At 44.5% G+C, this 22,876-nt stretch overlaps 1 protein-coding gene across 4 annotated transcripts in view; it reads right to left on the reverse strand.

Annotated features, from left to right (window-relative positions):
- Positions 1-22,876, reverse strand: part of LOC144785877 (uncharacterized) — a 94,399-nt gene that overhangs the window by 45,565 nt on the left and 25,958 nt on the right. For 3 of the 4 annotated variants that reach the window (XM_078664731.1, XM_078664732.1, XM_078664733.1), the window contains exon 5: positions 19,855-19,973. In XM_078664731.1, the coding sequence (XP_078520857.1) occupies positions 19,855-19,973 (119 nt within the window). Of the gene's footprint in view, positions 1-3,857; positions 4,368-19,854; positions 19,974-22,876 lie in introns of those variants that run through there. The other variant, XM_078664734.1, reaches the window with a different exon arrangement.

Consider the following 22,876-nt stretch of genomic DNA (forward strand, 5'->3'; position numbering starts at 1 on the left):
AAGCATAGCGTGTTCAATCCCCGTTTTATAGGGCCATACAGGGTGGTGGGACATGTGAACCCTGTGACGGTTCGGTTACGGCTGCCTGGTCACTTTAGGATACACCCTGTGTTTCATATCTCTCTCCTGAAACCCTCCCGGTGTCCGGTGCGTCGTGCCCCCGTGCCTGTCTGGGTTCGACAGGACCGGGAGTTCGAGGTACATAGGGTGCTTGACTCCAAGTGGGTAAGGGGTCGCCTGCATTACTTGCTTTCCTGGAAGGGTTATGGCCCGGAGGAGAACTCCTGGGAGCCGGCTGCAGCGGTTCATGCTCCTAGGTTGGTGGCTAGGTTCCATCGTTTGTGTCCAGACCGTCCTATGGCGGGTTCCGTCCCTTTGTGAAGGGGGATGTACTGTCATGTTCTGCCAGGCAGGGGGAAACGGATCCCGTTTCTTCCGTTCAGATGCTCGGAAAAACTACAACTCCCGTCATGCTCGTGGGAGAGACGCAAGGGGCGCACAGGAAGTGCGCAACGAGTCTTCAAAATGAGTCACGAAGACGAAGCCGGCGCCGATAATTCCTGATGTTCCTGGCGAGTGTTTGGAGTGTGGCTGGGGATGCGGTAAGAACGCACATTCTTCCTTTGTTGGGATATCTTTGAACCTGGTGGCTTAGTCCTTCTGGAATCCCGCTTCAGTACTTTCCGCACTACAAACATTGCGTTGTTTCCTCCGGCTGGAGGGAAATACACGGCGGGGTGTGCAAGGCTCTCCCTACGCCCGTGTGTACTTTGTGTTCATAGTGCTGTGGTGTTCACAGGAACAGTAAGCAAAAAGCGAAATCCCCGGCTGGGTGTGTGAATAACACCCGGCACATTGTATTTAGAAACGTTGGTTTCCTGGAGTTTAGCGTGTATCGAAACTGTACGCGAAAGTGAAGTGCTTTCAATCCGCATATTTGACTCACTTGCAAGGAATACAAGGACGCTTGTATTTCCAACTGCAAGGATTTGTTTCTACTGAAACTTGCCTCAACTACAAAGACAGGATTCTAAAGCGAGTGAGAGGAAAGAACATTGAAGGGCATTATACTTCTCCACCCTCAGTGGTGCAAACATTAGTTTCTCAATCGAGGGGAAGAACCTGTCTTTGGTGTGCTATACAAACACCAGGTTAAAGGCATTCACCTTTCAGTTATTCGTTTTACTTATAACATTTGCTTTACCTATTCCTTGTTTTATATTGTGTTACATAGGTAGCAGACTCCAAGCAGGGCAAACTCTAAGAGAATTACTCCCCCTTTGATGAATACACATCCTGTATATTAGGTATGTGTGACGGTTAGAAATGGGTAAGAACAGTCTCTGATGTGAAGGGTTTGTGTTCTACAACGTGTTTATGCTTTGTCTTTCTATTAGATTGGTGGAGTGCCTGTTACCCCAGCCTTGAGAGTCTACTACTGGTTTATGCATACATTTCTTTCTTTACAGGTATAATCAGGAATCTAAGGGTCAATTGGGTGGTAAAGGAGTGTGAGAGTGTGTGGAACTGGAAGTCCCAGCGTTAAGGGGGGGGCTGTTGTTTCATCCAGTTGTTCTTTGTCGTTTCAGGTCTCCCTCCCAGCTGTTCCCTTCCTTTCCCTCCCCGGGTGAACACCCTTAATAGTCTGTACATCATCCCTCAGACCTTGAGGCGGTTCAGAAGGGGAGGTTATAGGCCTAGCAACACAGCCCCGAAGAAGTCGGAAGGCAGAGCCTGACACAGAGGCTGAACATTGGAAAATGGGGAGATCTATTCCTGAAAGGCCAATTTAAAAATAGGGACCAGATTTTTCAGGGACATCAACCCACGCCTCTCGAACTATTCTATTATGTCAGATTATGACAAGGGCTGAAGAGTATACTGCCACAATTTCCTGCTGAGCCAGACACAGTTATGCCACTACAGATTATGCTGACGTCTGCAGAGGGGCGCCATATGGTCTCCCACATTTATAGGGATATCAGGACGCAATGCTCGGGCATGCAGAGTAAAGCTCGCAGACAATGGAGTGATGACATAGGAGTCGAAATCGATGATCTGCAATGGGCCTATTGCTGCGGTGTCACAGCTAATATTTCCTCTAGCTGCAGACTCAAGATTATACATTTCAAATTCCTGCAAAGGATGTATTACACACCAGTCAAAAAACTGAGATTTCAATTGACAGACAATGACAGATGTGACAGATGTGACAGATGCAGGGCAGAGGGTGCGGGTTTTCTGCACCTGGCATGGGAATGTCCTGGGGTATATGCCTACTGGACACAGGTTCATGCAGCATTGCAGGAGATGGTGGGCGAGATCCTAGACAAAGACCCCCTCATTATGTTGTTAGGATATACACTGAAGATACCTAAATCAAATAGGAAGTTTGTTGACACTGCCTTATTGCTTGCGAAACGTAGGGTTGCTTGCCGCTGGGGGAGGGGAAGAGCCCCTAAATTTAATGATTGGTTGACTGATATTATCTATTGCCAAGACCATAACAAGATATATGCTGAAACACAACCGATACGAAATAGGCCTAAGGATATATGGGACCCCCTGAAAAACTACCTTGTAGATCACTCCGACACAGAGCAGGCTGAGGCTCAAGAAACCACAAGTATCGCAGCAGAATAGTCGTCGGCTGAGGTCCTAGCGCTATGGATTACAGATCATACGGACTTATGATACAAATGTAGACATAATGTAATGGCACTGAGAAAGAAGTATGGATATATGATTATATATTATTGAAAGCTCACTGATGGTATGTTGTTGCTACAATAATGTAACTTATTTGAAAATGGACTACTGTATGGACTAACAGGTTGATGAGGATACAGAAGCTGATGGGATAGCCTGTTATAAAGACCATCGCTAGGGGAGATTCAACCATCAAGTTATTGTTTGTCTATCTGCCATGGTGTTATGTTGTATACACTTTGTCGGGGCTGCCACCTATACCGATGCACTTGTACTGTACCTTTGAAAATCTCAATAAATAAAGTTAAAAAAAAAAGTAAAATTTCATACATCTATGAACATCCAGCGAGTGTAATACTCTTTCTGCCGCTGTTGATGGATGAGGAAAGAAACGCTTCAGCACCAATGGTTCGTTCAAATGAAAATCAGTTGGCACCTTCGGAATGAACTTCGGGTTTGTCCTGAGAATCATTTTATCCTCTTGAAATTGCAAGAAAGGCTCCTGAATCGTGAGCGCTTGTAGTTCACCTACTCTTCTCGCTGAAGTCAATGCAATGAGAAGAGCCATGTTCCAGGACAAGAACTTCAGGTCTGCCCTGTGTATCGGTTCAAATGGTGGCTTCATAAATTGAGAGAGTACAATATTCAGATTCCATAAAGGTGGTGGAGGCTTTACTGGTGGAAAGACTCTGAATATCCCTTTCATGAATTGTTTGATAATCCTTGAGGACCATAAAGATGGGCCTGACGATGACCTCCTGTAGCGGGATAATGCAGCCAAATGCACCTTGATGGAGGCGTGTGCTAATCCTGACTTTGCTAACAGCAGAATGTAAGGTATAATTTGATGAGGTGCAGCAGTAAGAGGGTGAACATCATGTCTCTTACACCACAAACAAAACCTCTTCCATTTCATCCTGTAGGTTTTGTTGGTACTCTCCGCTCTGGCCTTGGACAGGATCTGATTTCAAAAAAGAGAGGGTACCCCACTTTCACCAGGGAACAGGGTAAGAAGACAGTTAGTCAAGGGGGGGATCCCTGGAGTCGAATAGTCTACTTCTTACACAGACCTTTCTTGTAATACAAGGAGAGGTCACAGTATATCATAGGTATTCAGACAAGCATAAGGATGGATTTCCACAAAGAAATAGTCTTGCTAAACAATCTAGATTTATTCGAATTGCATACAAATAGACAATAAAAACAAGATAAAATTCATCCAAAATAATTAAAAACCAAGATAACATATCCCGGTGGGTTAAGAATAATTATTAAACAATGTTACATCACCACACTATTATGATACACAATAAATGGAAAATCAATCAAGATACACAATAAATGGAAAAGCAATCAAGATATATTCACAGTAAACAACAAACAAAGCAAATTTACAATAAACCCCTCATATCTAAGTGGCCCACTTAATATTTCTGCCACTATATTTGACAAGATCCAATGGCCATAGACGGTTTAAATACTCTCTAGCTTTAGTGGAGAGACCTAATGCCCATCTGAAGCTCAATCTGGCCCTGGTTGGATTCTTTTGGATCAAAACAGTGCGTCGACGCGTTTCGGTGCTTGTCACTTGATATCGTAGCACCTTCCTCAGGACTTCTTGTTTCTGGGGTTTCAGGGAACGGATGAATATACCGTATCTGTGAATATATTAGGAGACATATGCACTGTCAGATATTATGCATTAACGTCTATTGTCTGTTTTTGCTCTAATGGTTGAGCTCTTGTGGTTGGCGTATACCCACTCAGGCTTCACACTATTGGTTCTTACTGCTGTTATTCTTTCAACCATATGCAGTTCCTAGTGACCGTACATTTACTTCTCTCGTACATATCATTACACAGTGATGTTTGCATTAGTTCAAAAGCCTCTGATTTGGCCTCTTAGCTCCTTAGCATACATTTACTTCACATATACTATACAGGCCCTACAAGTCTTATTCCTTGTGGAAGACCAATTGGGAAGAAGGAACTAATAAACCCATGGACCAAAGAGAGAAGAAAAGTATAGATTCTCACCCTTGGTGCCGTATTGTGGGCGCTCAAAAAATGGGGTCTCCTTAAGGTCTCCCTCTTTTGGTGCTACACATATAGTCCTTGGTGCCCTTCTGTTAATGAAAAATAGAGCTTTTCTTAGGTTTTAGATAGAAATTCCCCTCGTTTGTGCGCTTGGGGATAGTTATTTATTTTTCTATTTACCTCTCTCTTGTAACCAAAAGCTCCTTTTGATGGGGTTCCTTGGTTGTTTAGTTGTCAGGCAACTGCCCACTTGTAGTGTATCTGTGATGGTAAAATATACAGTAATTTTTCACTAAACTATTTTATATACTCTATTTTTACATTCCCATCCTTATTTTTAGAAGTAAGCTCTTACCTCAGATATTTTTAAAACTTGTTTAGAACGGGCATATGTAGTCATTCGTCTGCTGCTGAACTGGATATGTTCTGTTGAGTGAACATAGGAATAACATCGTCACATTTCTCTTCTGTTCTATGCAAGAATGTACTGTTAACTCTATTGAGGCATGTATGGTGTATCTGGTATTTTGCTTTTCTTAAATTCTCTTATTTGTTTAAGTGCCTGCGCTCAGTATTACTTATGTCTCCTGTTTGGTACCCACAGTGTTAGCTATGCCGGTTTAGTGCCTGCAATATGCAATTACTTGTATATGACCTACCGGTCCCATCCTTCAACTACAAACATAGTCATATGCAGGTAATCTATTTTCACCGCCCCCGCCCTGGTTACGTATTACTCTTCCAGTATGAGGTGTGGGCTTTGTAGTGACAAAGTGCCTCCTGTCTGTCTGTATCATAATAGTGTGGTGATGTAACATTGTTTAATAATTATTCTTAACCCACCGGGATATGTTATCTTGGTTTTTAATTATTTTGGATGAATTTTATCTTGTTTTTATTGTCTATTTGTATGCAATTCGAATAAATCTAGATTGTTTAGCAAGACTATTTCTTTGTGGAAATCCATCCTTATGCTTGTCTGAATACCTATGATATACTGTGACCTCTCCTTGTATTACAAGAAAGGTCTGTGTAAGAAGTAGACTATTCGACTCCAGGGATCCCCCCCTTGACTAACTTGGACAGGATCTGCCTACATTCATGTGAGATGTTCAGATGGCTAGACTCACAGTGTTCAGGAGAAAGGCTGCTAATCGCAAGGATTTCGGGTCCGGATGGCGCACCTGCCCCTTGGACATTGTCAGAAGTGATGGAATCAGGCGCAACCGAATTGGACGGTCCTCCGACAGTAGCAGCAGTTCTGTGAACCAGTGTTGTCTGGGCCACCACGGGGCTACTAGGATCAGCCTACACGGCTCTTTCTTGATCTTCACCAGTACGCGGGGGAGGAATTGGAGGAAAACCGTAGGCAAAGATGCCGGACCATGCCATGGAAAACGCATTCCCCCAAGATCCCTTCTGGGGAAGCCAGCTTGCGAAGTACTAGCATTTTCTGTTTTCCCATGTAGCGAAGAGGTCCACCATCGGTGTTCCCCATCTCCGAAAGACGCTGTCCAGGATCTCCTGGTCTAGCTCCCATTCGTGGCAGGACGATTTTAGCCTGCTGAGAGTATCCGCCTTGATGTTTTGATCCCCCGGGAGGTGTTCTGCTGTCAATGATTTTTCCTGCTGAATCGCCCATTCCCATATCTCATGGGCTTCCTGAGACAGGGAGAGAGATCTTGTTCCCCCTTGCTTGTTTACATAATGCATCACCGTGGTGTTGTCTGTTCTTATCAACACCGGCGCACCTTTTATCCTTGGCAGAAAAGCCAGTAATGCCAAGCGGATCGCTCTGAGCTCCAGCAGATTTATATGTAATTGCTGCTCCTCTGCCTTCCAACGGCCGCTGACCTGAAGGTCCTGAAGGAAAGCTCCCCATCCTTCTAACGACGCATCCGTCGTTACCATTAGCGGAGCTGCTCTTGCTATAAACGTCAGTCCTTGAGACACATTGCCTTTTGCATCCACCACTTTGCTGCCTGCAGCATGACTGGTGTCACTTTTATTGCATCGTCGAAGGATCCCTCCGCCTGACACCATTGGAGATCGATCTGTTCCTGCCATGGTCTCATCCTTAGCCTGCAGCAAGGTACCAGTGGAATACAAGAGGACATTGTGCTCAGTAAGGATTTGTACCTGCGGACTGAAAGAGACTTTCTTTTTCCCAAGTCTTGGAATAGGGACAAAATCCTCAGTTGTCTTTCCTCGGAGGGAAACGCTTTGTTGCATTCCGTGTCCAATATTGCCCCCAGAAATGTGATCACTCTTGCTGGGTGGAGGTTTGACTTTCCCTCATTTAGAGTCAATCCTAAATTGGCGAATAAGTCTATGCAAGCTTGCGTTGACGCTCTGGCCTGTGTCTTTGATGGTGCTTTGACTAACCAGTCGTCGAGGTACGGAAATATTTGATGCCTTTGCTTCCTCAACACAGCCGCCACTGGACCCAGGCATTTCGTGAAAACTCTTGCCGCTGACTTTAAGCCAAATGGCAGTACCCTGAACTGGTAATGTCTTCCGGCTACCCAGAACCGAAGGTACTGCCTGTGTGCAGGATGTATCCACACGTGGAAATACGCGTCCTGTAGGTCCAATGTGGTCATATGATCTCCTGGGTTTAATAACGGAAGGATGTCCTGCAAGGATACCATCCTGAAAGATTGTTTCTTGAGATAGGTGTTTAAGGAGCTGAGATCCAGAATGGGGCGCCACTGGAGCTTGTTTTTCTTGATAAGAAAAAACCAGGAGTAAAACCCCTTGTTTTCCTGGGATTTCGGAACCGGTTCTATTGCTCCCTTTCGGAGCATTGTCCGAATCTCCTGCCGGAGTTGATGCAGATGGTTGGTTCTCTGATGCATCGGTGGCGTACAAGGGGGCGTCTGAAGAAATTCTAGGGTGAGACCGAATTGAACAATTTTTAGGACCCATTGGTCCGTTGTTATTTTCCGCCAATTTTGAAGATGGTGAGCAATCTTTCCACCCAGGGGAGCATCTGACAGAGCCGGAAGATGGAAGTTGTCATTGCCGACGGGTGTTGTCCTTTCCTCGGCCACCATGTCCTCTTGGAGTTGATTTTGTGTATCCTCCTGACTGACGCTGGTTATATTGCTGACGGTACGGCTGCGATGAGGACTGATAAGAAGATGAATATCTCCCTTGTTGGTATCCTCCTCTATACCAGGATTGCCCTCTACCCCTGGAGCCACGAAAAGGAGTTTTTCTGTACTGCAGTGTTCCCAGAGCCTTTGCCGTATCAGTATCCTTCTTGATACTTTCCAGTGTATCATTTATATGCTTCCCAAATAATTCTTCTCCATGGAAAAGGAGGTCTAAGAGTTTGTTTTGTACCTCCGGTCTAAATGCTGTTGCTCGCAGCCAACCCTGCCTGCGCAGGACTGCAGCTCCCTCCAGGGATCTAAAAGCCGTGGTCGCTATATCCATAGCGCAGTCTATGACTTCAGCCGAAGTCCTCTCTCCTTCCATGAGAATTTTCTTCGCCTCCTGCTTTTCTGGATCTGGCACCAGGTTAACGTATGGAAACAGGTCGCACCACATCTGCCTGTCATACCTCCCCAATATTGCAATGGCATTAGCTGCTCTTACAAGCAGAGCAGACATTAATGAGAAACGCTTCCCTGCATTATCCAACCTTCTGCCCTCCTTGTCTGGAGGTGTTGCAATCGGAGCAGATGGGTTCCTGGATTTCTGTTGTGCCGCCTGCGTGATAACAGAATCTGGTTTGGGATGACCTAAAAGGCAAGATGGAGCATCGACTGGTGCTTTATACTTTTTATCCAGTCTGGCCAGAACCGGCGTTACCGTCGCTGGCGTCTCCATGACCTTCAATCCTTCTTTCCAGATATGAGACACTATAGGTAAAGATCATACAGATCTCCGATACGAGTCTTTAAAGTCATATAGAAAACATTCCGTTTTCTCTTCCGTCATGGTCAGCCTCTTAGTGGCTCTCTCCATTAAATTATGAAATCCACCAATGTCCTCCGGTGGAGAGTCCACTGGTCTCTGCGGAGGAGTTGCAGATGATTGGGCAATATAGTCATTCCATTCTGCACTTGTGTCCGCAATCTCACCATCCTCCTGATCCTCATCCGAGGTATCGTGGTGTGTTGTCGGTGGTGGGGACCTAACTGTAGGTTCCGGCACAATCTCTCGCCTACAAATCGGAGTCCCTGGAACCGATCGTGGACGTGGAGTAGCCTCCATGGCCCGTTGAGCGACAGGAGTTGCTGGGTATCTTCTCCTATAATCCTTCAACATTCCTTGGAGATCCTTCAACAAAGAGGATGGTACACTGGTCATCTCCTCTCGTTGTTGTTGTCGATATCGGTGTTGTTCCTGGGGTTGTTCTTGATAACCCCCATATTCTTCCTCAGAATCGTCTTCTTGGTACTTGACCTGTAATTGCGACGGGCTACTGGCAATACCATACTCATCATCCTCCTCCGAATCTTCCTCTTCCAGTAAGTGAGAAGGTAGCAATGGGGAAACCTTGCTTGGAGATGTAACCTCAGGTGTTATAGGTTTTTTTCCAAGGCACCAACCTTTTTTCTGGTGTTTTTTCCCTCGTCGACGAGCCCGTCGACGAGATTCCCATCGCCGTCGTCGACGAAGTCATTGTCGTCCACGCTACCGTCGACGTTGTAGTGACAGTCGACGCTGTCCTCGTCGACGTCGTCGTCCTCGTCGACGCCGCCGTTGACACTGACGTCGACGCCTTCGTCGACGGTGAACCCGTCGATGATATAGTCGTCGACGGTGAAATCGTCTACGCTGTTTTCTCACCAGCCTTATCCTTCTTCGTCGACGACGGAGGTGTTTTCGTCGTCGTCGATGGTCCCTTTTTAGTCGACGGTCCCGTCGACGGAGTTGATTTCTCCTCAGAAGGCGCAGAAGAAGATCGTTTGATGGTAATCTTGATCTTCTGAGGTGACTGTGGTGGATCTGAGGTGGATTTTGCTCCTTTCACCTCACCAGCAGATCCCTTCTTCCCCTTAGATGAGACTTAAGGGGATTTTGAGGGACTGCGCCCTGAAGACCCTGGAGTGGTCTTTTTTGGGGCCTTCTCAGGTCTTTCCCCTGAGGAATGTGTCTGAGGAGATCTACTTCTCTTCTGAGATCTCTTAGACGCCACAGATTCCTCCTCACTCTCACTTGAGAGGATTTCCTTCCTGGCTTTCACTTTCTAAAGCCAGATCAGCAGCCTTCCCTCACGATCTCTCAAGGTCTTATTTGAAAAGGTACGACATACCTTACAATCTGCTGCCTTATGGTCTGGATAGAGACAGTAGATGCAGTCCTTGTGAGGGTCATCTGTAAACAGCCTTTTCTTGGAGCAGGTTGAACAAGCTCTAAATAAACCTTTTTTCTCCTTCTCAGACATGGTTGATGAAGAAACTTCCAATTCAAGCCAAAATACTGTAGAATTAAAGAGTTTGAGCAGAGCTCAAAGGAGACTCCCTAGCACAACGTGCGGTAGAAAAATCTGAGGGGCAGAAGGTTCTCACAGGAGTGTTCTAGAGGGTGAGGAGCTCTGATTGGTTGAGGGAAAAGTTTGGGCCTTTTTTACATAACAAAGGCTATGGGTTGCAAAAGGGAAATGGGCCTAGGCCTCTTTTCAGTTTGCTAAACTACTGAGCACTGCTTTTTTATATACCGGAGACTCCCGTCTCGACGACGGGGAATGATTCAGGCATGTGAATCTATGAAAGTTCCAATACTGGAGTAAATGGAAGGGCACTGTGGAGACCTGACTGTACCAAACGGGATGTGAGAGGCCATACTGCTTGCAAATAAGCCTCATGTGTGACATTTGTGCAGTTTCAGTGCTCTTATAAGTGACGTTCAACTGCCCAACGTGCGACACTTGAACACTTTCTCATGAGTAAAGCAAGCAATGAAGTGCACAGAAACTCATTAATATCAGACATTAAATCCTCTTGAGAAATTAAGTTCTAAAACTATCTTAGCCCCGCTCCCAGACTCACACAGACAGCACCCCCATTGCACAGATCAGCAAGTGTTCTCTTGCTGGACTCACCTTTGATACCAGTAGTAAGTCTTCCCTGCAGTGCTAGAGAGCTTGCCCTTGGACATGAGAACTTGCTGGAAGTGCTCCAGTAGTCTATAAGTGGCTGCAGCTCACCGTCTCTGCTTTGGTGCTTAGCGTTTATTTTCATTAAGAAACAACTTGCTTCGTAATGTGTTGCCTTTGTCTTATTCCAGCAAGAGGTAGCAGAGACTCACCATGGACGTTGTTGTCCCTATCAGCATTTATATATGATTCAGTCATGCTTCATTTGGCCCTTTCTTTTGTGTACAAACGAGGCATACATCCTATTTGCCATTTAGAGTGTGACATGGTATTATGGCATTATGCTGGTATTTAGAATTAAAAGTTGTATGCCGTCAATAAAATGCTGGCACAAATGCTACAGATTTATATCGCTTCCGTTGTCTGGCCATGACTTCTCAGACTGTCTCTCAGGCAGCACTTGCCTGGTTGCAGCATACTTCTCTTTCACCACACTGGACCCCGAGTTGGCAGGATTTTGAATTAAAATAAAAAACTTCCTGGTGCCAGTCAATGACACCGATCCTTTCTAAGCTGGCTAGCACACAGTGTACTGCTAATGAGGCTGAGCTTATGACGCAGTGTGTACCAGAGTTGCTAGGCCTCTCACTGAATCTGATCCGGAGCGAACTGGTGGCTCAGGGACACCGGACAATTTGAGGCCTAGTCAGGTGCATCCAACAGAAAAAGCTAAGCAGTCAGAAGAGCTCTAACAGGCATGATCTGAGGCAAGTTAGTTGTCCTGTATGCAGTACACAGGCCTATATTCTTCTTAAAGATGGAACAACTTAAGAGGCTATTAAGAAAATCACACGTTTTTTGTAGATTGCACCTCCTGAATTTAAGTATTTGAGCTGCTCTTATATGTGATCACTCGGTGCAATTTAGCCACTCTTCCTGCAATAAAAATGTATTGCTTTTTTGCTTAAATGCTTTGTGCTCAATTCCTAAATGATGTGATTCAGTTTTGGCGACAGGCAGATTCCAGTTTAGTTTATGCAGTTTTACTTATCGCGCACCTTCAACCATGGGCAGTATTACTCAGTGTTTTTCAACAGACACTGTATATTATTTTTTCCAGTGCCACTGCCAACAATCAATACATTTCTGGATCGGGCTCTGTCACTACTGCTGCTAATTCCTTGCAGGCTCCATGTACCGACACTAATTGAGCAAGCAGCATATGTAACAGCTGCCTGCTCCAAACTCGGAGACACATTGTGCTAAAAACACGTTCAGACTAAAGGCCATGTAACCTGTATGCCACTGCTCCTCCCATTTTTCAGCGCCAATTAAAGTTTTAGTGGCAGTTGAACAGTCTCTTGCATGCGGTAGTGAAGTGTGCACTTTGGGATAATATTTGCGCGCTGGTACCAAGTAGTGTGGGCACCCGCGCATGCTACAGGGAACAATGCTCTTAAGTGACTGTAAGTGACCTTTTTGGTGCATTCTAGTTTCAATTGGTTGTGCAATTAGGGCGGCGGACTTCACTTAACTGTTTCCTCGGGTTGAGAAGAGGGTCCCATGAGGCACGCCGGGTAGACAGCACACATGCATCTCAAACCCTCTGAACAGCATATGCCAGTAATGGTGGAGACTACGCCTCGGAATGCACGTACGACGCATACGTACGCACGTCGCTCACCGTGTTGCAGGATGATGAAGGTGGCATTTCCAACTTCTCCGTGTGTTCCCACATTGTGCGTGGCGCCCCTGCCTACTCATTATGGCGCACCGGGGTGCCGCGGGGCACAGTTTGGGAACCACGGCTTTAAAGGATGGTTTTCCTCAACCACCAGATGTGGCGAGCTTCATCATTAGGAATACTCCTCGCAGCATGAAGCCTAGTCATGATGCGGGCTGCAATCCCCTCGCTGCGAGGGAGGAGCTCAGGGATGTATTTGGTGGGAGGGTTTATTATTAAAACCCAATATAAGCTAACAGAGTGTTGTGAGGGGTGCAGTGCTGGTAGTGAAGTGGTGTAAAACTAGCTACAGGGTTTACCACATCATTTTATTTGGCTACTTTGTGCTAGTATTAAAAACAGAAGGTATGACAGAAACCATTAGATTCTATCGTATTTTACTCAGATCGACATGTTTCAGCCAATGACCTAGAATGAAGATAGCTGTGGCTTTCTTCAGGATCTCAAGTTAGCTACTGATGTGAAAGTGATATTGTTTCCAGTATATAGGATTTGATACAGAACCAGTGACCCAAGGAGAGCAAGATGGTGAATTCACTGGTTGCACATGCAGACATCAGGCATAGTTCCCCAACTGTCCTTAGCGTAGATGCTTAAGGTACAAACGCGTCTCCAACCTGTGCGTGGAGTGACTGCTGCACTTGAGTCTCTTTTTCATTTCATCGACCATCTTTCAAGCTGGAGGGTCCCCCATGGTCCATTTAGAGTGTCTATTACAACCCACTCCCCTTACTCTGGGAACTACATGGGATCACAAAGACTGGAAGACACTTTAATTCGACTATGGAACTCAACGACTGCCACGCTTGTCCCATTAGAACTCCAAGAAATTTAGCGATCATCAATAAAGTGACCTATTTGGGCCTGAGCAACATATGGCAGTCCTGGCACTCAGGCTTGAAGACCTTCACCTTTTATTCATCTGCCCATCAGTCATTTTCCCATATGGCACCAGCCACAGAACAGACTCTAACATCCTACCAAAGGCATATCCGGTTTTGAGTTGCATTTTATAACACTCAAAAGGCCTGAAGAACGTACAGAGACCTGCTTGGCTATAGCTGAACTTGTCATACCCTTGCAATCACAATGCCTTGAGAAATGACAGTCACAAGTGTGTGTGACAAACTGTTGCTAACCTATAAAACCCTCAAGTCGACCTCTACATTTCGAGTTAGTCATGAATGGCACTACTCTCCACACATCAGCGTTATAGAAAGTTAAATTTTGAAAGCTTACTACCTGCTTGGTTTATTAAATATTGGGCTTCTACAGCATGGACAAGTTGGGAGATTAGAGGGTTAAGATCATTTAGTGGTTGGCCAGCTGAGACCTGGCTTCCAGGTCTTTCACTTTTATTTATTTTTTATTAACCAGTTTATTGATTTTATTCATTTAACATATAGGCAATGATGACACATTTGCAAAAATCATGCAGTATGGTTAGGTGACACATTTCAGAAAACATTACTGTTATTGAACAAAAATAGACTGTACTTCCCCTAGTACCTTCAGTCAGCAGTTCAGTCCCCATCGTGTCCACCTCCCCCCCCTTAATCCTCATCCGAGCTATCCGAGTCCACTTCTGGTATTGGGTCACAGATGTCACCCCTATAGGTGTTCCAAGCCGCCCAGATTTTTGTCCATTTTCTTGGGCTTTTACGATTAGTATACACTGTTCTTTCCGTTACCATAGTGAGATCCATATCTCTACACCAAGTCTCTAACGAAGGTAAGTCCACTGCACCCCATTTCTGTGCAATATTCCGTTTTGCCACCATGAGTCCCACAGTGACCCATGTTTGTCTATAGCGCGTGAGAGCACCTGGTTCCCATATGTTGAGTAGACATCTGCGCGGTTCTGGTAGTAACAACACCTCCATCACCTGCGATATAGTTCTTAGTACCTGTCACCAGTATTCCGCTACCGCTGAACATTCCGATATTGTATGTATGAAAGATCCCTCTTACAGGCACCCTCTCAGGCTTCCAGGTCTTTTGTTGCAATTAGGGATCCCTGGGGGGCACTGCGGTCTGGCACCTTTGCAGGCTATTACAAAGGCCTTTACAGGGCTGATCTTTATCAAGCTATGAGGCTACTAATCCCTTATTATGAGAATTACAGATCAAACCCTTCCTAGGTGATCAAACCCCTAAATGCCTGGATGCGAAAGAACAACGTTGCGCAACGGTTCCAAAGGTAAGGGAGAACGGAATATCAACTTCAAGTCTATGCAGATGACATAGACTAACAGATTTATTGGAACTAAATCGTAAAGCTTCCGGCCTTGGGGTTAAACTGCATAAATCGTTGTTCCTATCAAGGGTGGGCAGTTCGACAGTTATTGGCAGTCGTTGCCTGTACTGACCCGTAGAAATACATATTACTGTGGATTTGAAGTTGTGTTGGGACCTCAATGGCCGTTCTCTCCTAGACAGCCTGTGCAGTGTCCTCCAGGACTAGGATAGCCTTCCCATGGCCATAGTCTGTAGAGCAGCTTTATAAAATATCGTCGTTTTTCCTAGGTTCCGCTACATGCTCAGAAATAACCCCTATGAAATTAAAGGGATTTTTTGCAATATTTTGAGGCCTTTATCCCATGCATTCTTGTGGAGCAGTGAGTAGTTTAGGGTTTCAGTGGACAAATGTGCGGAGTCAGCCGACAATGGCAGACCTGACATGGTGCACATGCCCGTGTACTACTGGGGTGCAAATAATTGTCTTTTCAGTTCTAAAGACAACCTGGCCTTTCGCCTATAAATTGAATTATCTGAAGTTCCCACTCTGTTAAGATTTTATTATCACTCCCCGATCCCTGACAGTCAACCTCCAGTCACAACAACAAAACTAAACTGTTGGCAAGATGGGGTGAGCTGGATTATATATTTTTTTAATTGAGCATAACATGAATATTAGATCATACAATATCCAAATTCATTCTTATATCAGGCATCAGGGCATATATTACAACAGCCAAAGAATGAACCTGTGTCATACAAATACATTCTACATTTTAACAAATTCCATTGCCATTGAGTCACCAATACCCAAAGTTCCCCCCCTTCTAGCAAACTGTGAGAAAAGGCATTTTATGTATAGTTAAAACTAAAAGAATAGCAGAAGAAAAAAACCTTACTCCAAGTTCCCTAAGCATCCTTCATAAATGAAGAGTATCGGCCTAGCTTACAGTCACCAGGTCTGGGGCAAGCCAATCACTATAACCAAAGCGCTCTATACTCCACTTTGTCATGGGGGACCAAATCTGTCTCCCGCTTTCAGACGCCCCATTCCTTGCAATTATGCAAAGTTCTCTCCAGATTATGCATGCTCAGTAGCCGAGAAAACTATTGTTGTGCCACAGGTGGTTCACTACCTTTCCAGGTAGTCGCTTTTAGAAGGCGTGCCACTGCCGTGGAAATAAACATGAAATAACACTGCCCCACGTCAAAAAACTGCCCCAAGTCCCCTGCGAGAGGGAAGGTCAACCCCACATAACATCAGTGATGGGCTTAAATGTATGTTCCTTCTGAAGGTCCTGCTCCATTAATCCTTAATATATAATAACCTCTTTGGGTACAGTTAGCTTTGCACAATCATAAAACTTGTCCTAAATCAGCAGGCCCCTTCCCATGCAGAGGGCAATTGTCATCAGCCCTTCTGCCCCAGCTGAACATTTTTTGTCCGGTGTGTAATATAAATGAAAAGGGGGTTTTAGAATGTTGAGTTTTCAGGATTGCAGCCAGCAACACTTTCATCCCAACCTCTATTGAGATCCGAATATTTACACCTTGATCCCCAGTTTCTCCGCCCACTTAGCTTTTTGCTTGTCAAGATCGTCGACCGCCATATTGTTCCGTAATGCATAAATCTGCCTAATCTTGGGGTACGGTGGATTAGATGGGAAGGTAAACTGACTCAAAAGACCCCTCCGTTGCAAGGAACTTTGTTAACAGAATCTGCAGGTCTACAAGGCTTCAGAGCCTGCGACCCTATAGGTCTTTCAGAACTGGGAGAGAAGTCATCTGCAATCCTTGGGAGACCTGGCAGAGGTGTGACATAAAAACCCAAATCGTCAAGGACTTGGAACTCTTATATAAGCTAGGGCATCACATCAGTTAGTGGCCCTCCCCGAGTTCATACTCCTAGGAGCCGGTTTGATGATATCCCCCATCTCCCCCCAACCCATGAAAACATGGTAGTTCATCATTATATCACTCATTAGTAGTGAACGCTTCACCAATGTGTAGGTTTGCCATTGTATTGGGAAAGGACAATTAGAAGACAATGAATGGAGTTGAGGCTAAGATGTCACTATGGGAGCTAGTGATTCCAGCTCAGTTTTATCTCATTCAATTGTAATCCTTACACAGAACCAATTATCCCCCTAAGAGATTATAGTAAATGGTATGCTCCCCTCTGAGGACTGCCAGTGACCATACTCAGAGAAGGGAGATTTCCTCCACATGGTTTGGTTCTTCCCAGTAATACAGGGTTATTGGCAGAAAGCTAAGGAAAGCCTCTTGGGTCTTGGGATATCCCACTGAATTTTCCACAAAGGTGGGGCTCCTCTGAATCATGGAAGAGTAGAAGGGTTCCTTTGGGTGGTGATTAATTTTGGATCAAGGATTCCTTTTTGTCAGAGATGAGAATGCATACTACTGAAGTTCCAACAGGGTACCACTCTTCATGACTTCTTGATAGGTATGACCACTGGTCTCAGATTGAGGAGGTAATCTACTAAGCAATAGGGTGGGTGCCCAGGTAAAGGCCAAAAGGTTTGGAGCCCTGGTGGGATCGTATTGTGAAGATCTTGTTATCTTGGCTTGCACACCCGCTAATCTCCTTGTGTATCCGTGTAAGGCTATTTTGTCAAAGCTCATACAGCAATAAAAGGACCAGGTAATGAAAGGAGTGCACTTTGGTAAGGGACCACAAGAGATTCATTACTGACAGAACCGTGTCCTGCTTTTTCCAATAGGACCAAAGGAGACCCGTTCGCTTCTTCTTTCCTTGTCACTTACACCGACAAACGATTTAAGGGACAACTAAGCCTTGAAAAGGCCACAGCTGCAAAGGAAGAATTGCGGATTTCGATTAAGATACATAAACATATGTTATAAATGACTGAAAACTAAAGCTTAATACCACTTAAGGATCTCACTAGAACCTACTAGGATTGTGGTAACAATAAATTATTTATACAAACAAAGCCTCATTGTTACTATTATGAGACAAATACTATTTTTATATTATTTGCAACGAACGGTGGATCCGAAGTGATTAGAAAGAATGGGTAAGTTCACAAAGAATTAAGACACTAACCAGAACATCTCTATTAAAAGGTACCTAAAGTTCTTACAATGCCTGGTTCTCTGTCCGAACTAAGGGTACATAAATAAGGTGGAACTTAAGGCCAGATGTAAGTGAATTCAATTTAGCGAGTCCTTAATAGGGATTTTTACCGAATCGATATTAAGGACTCGCAAAATTGAATGTAGGTAGGAATCGCAAAATTATTTGCGATTCCTTAATATTCTCTAGTTGCGAATCGCAAATTGAGATTCGCAATCAAGGAATACCATCCCATTCATTCCTATGGGCCAAGAGGCCCATAGGTATGAATTAGATTTGTGCCCGCAATTTACGAGTAACCAAGAGGCACTCGCAAATTGCAGGCACAACTTCAAGGGTGCAAGGGTTCCAAAAGAACACCCTGTTGCACCCCTGAAATGTGCATGTGTGCACATGTGGCGCACATACATGCCAGAAGGGCATGTATATGTGCCACATGGCACTCTGTAAAAAGCCAAAAAGTGCTTTTTGAAATGAAATCGCAAAATACCACCAACTTGAAGTCGGTGGTATTTTGTGATTTCTAAAGGCAAAATTGCAATTTGAGATGCATACCAGCATAGCATTTAGGGAATTGCAAATTGCGATTCTCTAAATGCTTGCACAAAATAGGAAACCGCAGTTTTTGCGATTCCTTATTTTTCGTGCGGGTATTGGCCTACCTACATTGCTCACAGCCAAATTGCGATCGCAAATACTAAAATTCTGTAAATTTCAGTGTTTGCAATCACAATTTGGCTTCCTACATCTGGCCCTAAGAGGCTTAAAGTCTTAAATCACACAAACCCAAAATGCAAAGTGGTTATTAAAAAATTGAATTCACTATCTGGCAGATGCATCAAAGTTATGTTTTGCGAGTCCTTAATAGCGAATTTTAAGGAATCGCTAATAAAGACTCGCAAAACGGGATGCATGTAGGAATCGCAATGTTATTAGCGATTCCTAAAGATTCCTTATTAGCGATTCGGTAATAGCTAATCGCTAATAAGGAATGGCTTTCCCATTCATTCCTATGGGCCTAAAGGCCCATAGGAATGAATGGGAAAGCCATTCCTTATTAGCGAATAGCTATTAACGAATCGCTAATGTTCCGCTATTTCAAGGGTGCCAGGGTGTCCAAAGGACACCCTGTTGCACCCCTGAAATGGACCTGTGCACAAATGTTACACACACACATGCCCTAAGGGCATGTGTGTGCGCGACATGTAACTTTGAAAAATGCACAAAAGTGCATTTTTCAAAGTTTTAGCAAATTACCACGAAGTTCAACTTCATGGTAATTTGCTCCCCCTATTAGCGAATTCGCTATTTTTTTGGGTTTCATGCATTGCATTTAAGGAATCTCATTTTGGGATTCCATAAATGCAAGAGCAATTTAAGGAATCGCTATTTAGAGATTCCTTAAATTGCGATTTCTGCATTTGGGATGATGCATCCCAAATGCAAAAATACCGGGAGCAAACGGCCAGATTCTGAGAATCTACCCATTTGCTCCCGGTATTTTCTTTGATGCATCTGCCTGAAAATGGTTTCAGTACTTCTGGAAATCTAAGACTGAGGTTTCCAGGTATAACCTGGCAAACTGCTCTATCTTTAGCTTTCAGAAGCCAAGTTAAGTGCAGGAGAGCTGAAACTAGTCATATTTTGTGAAGAAAAGCCCCAGAAAGCAGACACGTCTGTACTCTGTACTTCTTTACTCATCACAATTTTTTTTTCAATTATTTTCTTTGACAAGACAGAAATCTGAGCAAATTGTTCCAGATCGGTCACATGGTATTTGTAAATACATTGTTTGCACCACTTGAAGGAAGTAGGGCATGCACCTACAGACGCCCATAGGTGTAGGAGACCTCTCCTTAAGTGCTTTCATAGCTCAGTCAAGTGCAAAAATTTACTTTAACTCAAAATTTCACAGTCACTCATCATTTTGAGCAAAGATAAAATGTGCGTAGCTCATACCGGACAGATCCGACTGGCTTAGCTCTGGCTGCAATGGCTTCTGGGATACACGCTTCCTCCTGGCATTCTTTGATCATAGTCTCTTTGATTCGCATCCCAGTGGAGATGCCCCCGGCTGCCTGCAACAAGGAAGGAGTGACGATGACAGAATATTACATATCAATAGCCTATTGCAGTTACAGAATTGTACCCTTTGACATCCCCCTTTATTTTCAGATCCAGTTTGTGATCAGCATATCTTCCAAAAGTGAGTAAACCACATCTGCCATAAGAAGGGCCGCAAGTAGGACCACTGAAGAGCTCAGGAGGGAAGCTGTCAGAAGAGCAGCATACCTTTTTTGGATATAGGGAGTCGGGGAACACAGAAGCATGGTTGTTTTTCCTCCCAATTCCTCTCCTGACTATATCTCCACGCACACACACACTCTACTCACCTATTAACTCACACGCCCGCTCTTTTACCAGTTCAGGTTTTAATTTGCTCCTGGAGTCTTCCTACAGGTCGAAATGCCATGCAATTCTCCATCTCGGGCAGCTTGCTACACTATCTAACCAAATGTGACATAACATAACCTCGTTCTCCCCCAGCATAGGCATCCTGATGCTGGAGGGGGACTACTACAAGTGGAGAGTCGGAGACTGTAATCAAATCTGCTGGAACAGCCATGTTTTAAGAGCTTCCTTAAAAAGGACAAAGACAGGTTGATGACGGAGAGAGGTTGGAAGAGCATTCCAATTTTTGGCGGCCAGGTAAAAAAAGAGTAGCCTCCACTCTTGCAGCGAAGTTTGCAGGGGACAGCTGCCACATGGAGAGTAGCAGAACATAGTTTCAAGCAGAAATATAGAATTTAAGTTTCTTGTTTATCTGAGAGGATCCAGTGTTGGGAAGAGCTTTGTGCACAAAAAAAGGGTTTTAAAAAGAGCGCAAAGGAAGCCAATGCAGGTCTTTAATGTGTTGGAGAACTTGAGCAGAGGCAGAAAGACCAAGCGTGAGCATGGATGGCAAGTTTTGAATCCTTTGAAAATGCTGTAGCAGATGGTTAGGGATGCCAAGAATGAGTGCATCACTGCAGTCAAGTCGAGATGTAATCAGTCTTCGAACAACAGTTTTCCTTACTGAGAAAGATAACCAGAAGAATCTTTTACCCAGAAGGATCAAGGTAAGCAAAAACCATACCGTGCTCTGGGTGACTTTACTTCCTATGGTAAGACTATGATCTAGCGTGACTCCCAGATTTCTGGATGAGGTGACTGAACTCAGGAGTGAGACCTGGATCTGCCAGCCGCCATGCTGAAGACCACGTAGAACATAGTGTCGAAACATAAGGATCTCAGTTTGATCACCGTTAAGTTTTAAACTGTTCTCCTTCATCCAGGAGGTAGTAGTTGGCATGCAGGAACAGAACGTAACCTGGGTATCAACAGAATTGTTAGATGAAAACAGTTATTTGAGTGTCATCCGCATAGAATACAATTTCAAAGCTAAAGGACTTGATTAAGTTGTCAAGAGGACAGACACGTATGTTAAAAAGAGCAGGACTCAATGACGATACCTGTGGGACCCCCAAAGAGATGCTAGTTTCTTCTGAATGAAATGGTGGAAGCAAAACCACTTGGGAGCTTAGTGATAGAAGATCCAGTTTAGGGCTTTTGAGCAGATACCAAATTCATATAGTTGGCTAAGGAGGATGGAATGAAACTCTGTTTTGAAGGCCGCAGAGTGGTCGAGCACAATCAGGGCAGCAGAGACAGCTTTGTCCAAGAAAGCTCAGAGGTCATCCGAAGCAGCCAGAAGAACAGACTCTATGCAGAAGGATGTGCAGAAGTTGGAATGTGAAGGATAGAGGGAGTTAGTCTGTATGTTTACATTTAATGATCAGTTTTTCTTATAGTTTGGCCGGGAAAGGTACCAACGACGGTGACGATTTTCAGGGACCGTGGGGTCTGCAGAAGAGTTTTTTAAATAGGAGAAGTTCAGAGTGTGCTTCCAGCATTTCGGTACAGAGGCACTGGTGTTAGAGAGATTAAACAGATCTGTAAGAGCAGGATCAATAAAGATAACATCTGAGGAAATGAAAAGGTAGGACAAAGGTGCAAAGGCGAACAAGATTTATTAGAAGGAATAATTTTAAGAACCTCCTTCAGAGTAACAGAATTGAATTCGGCAAGAGAAGCCCCATTGGGAGTAGTTCATGGATAAGCAGATAGTCAAGTGGGGGTCGGGATTCAAAATTGGCTTGCATTTTGGTTATTATATATATAAGAGTAGAAAGCACAACATAAGGCCTGTGAAAGTTTAATAGCGTTGTTGCAGGCACTGCAAAAAGTTCTAATTTTAGCAAATGTTTCACAAGAGGAGTTGGAAGTACAGACTGCAAAATATGCGTTGTGTGGCCTTAAAAAGGTGTTGGTAATTGTTGATGCCGCTTTATAAGCCAACCTGTCTGAAGCCAAATAAGAATGCACCAAGTGCTTTGCTGAGGCGTTTTTTTTCTTGCTGTTCTTTGGAGTACCAGAGGGCTGTAGGAGTCTTACCGTAAGTCTTCAATGATCTACTGCAATAACTGGTTTATTAAAGATGCCCAAAGCAGAGGAAAGTTCCATATTGAGGTCCCAAAGCAGAGAAAAGTTCTATACTGAGGTCAGGAGGGGCCGCAGAGGGTGCATTCAGAATATTGTTTGAGGAGATTTTAGACCAAGAATGGGCGGTGTAGCTAGATAGGGAGGGCTATCTCCTCTAGCAGCCCTGAAACCCAATATCCTGGAGCCAACCAGGAGGAGGTCTGGTAGCCAAATCCAGGCCCAACTTTCAATTGAGTAGTGCCAAGGTGGGCCTTCAGCATCCAAAGAATCGCTCTTCCTCGAACTGCGATGCCTTTGCCTTCTCAGAAGTCAGATCATGTGAGAAAATGATGGGAAGTGCATCATTTACTTTAGGTCCACCTCCCAACATATCTCTCTTTTACGTGGGGGCCCCACAGCTAAATGTATCAATCAAGGAGGCGATTGTTTGCAGAAATTT

Source organism: Lissotriton helveticus, chromosome 10, assembly GCF_964261635.1.
Source record: "Lissotriton helveticus chromosome 10, aLisHel1.1, whole genome shotgun sequence".
Classification (NCBI taxonomy): Eukaryota; Metazoa; Chordata; class Amphibia; order Caudata; family Salamandridae; genus Lissotriton; species Lissotriton helveticus.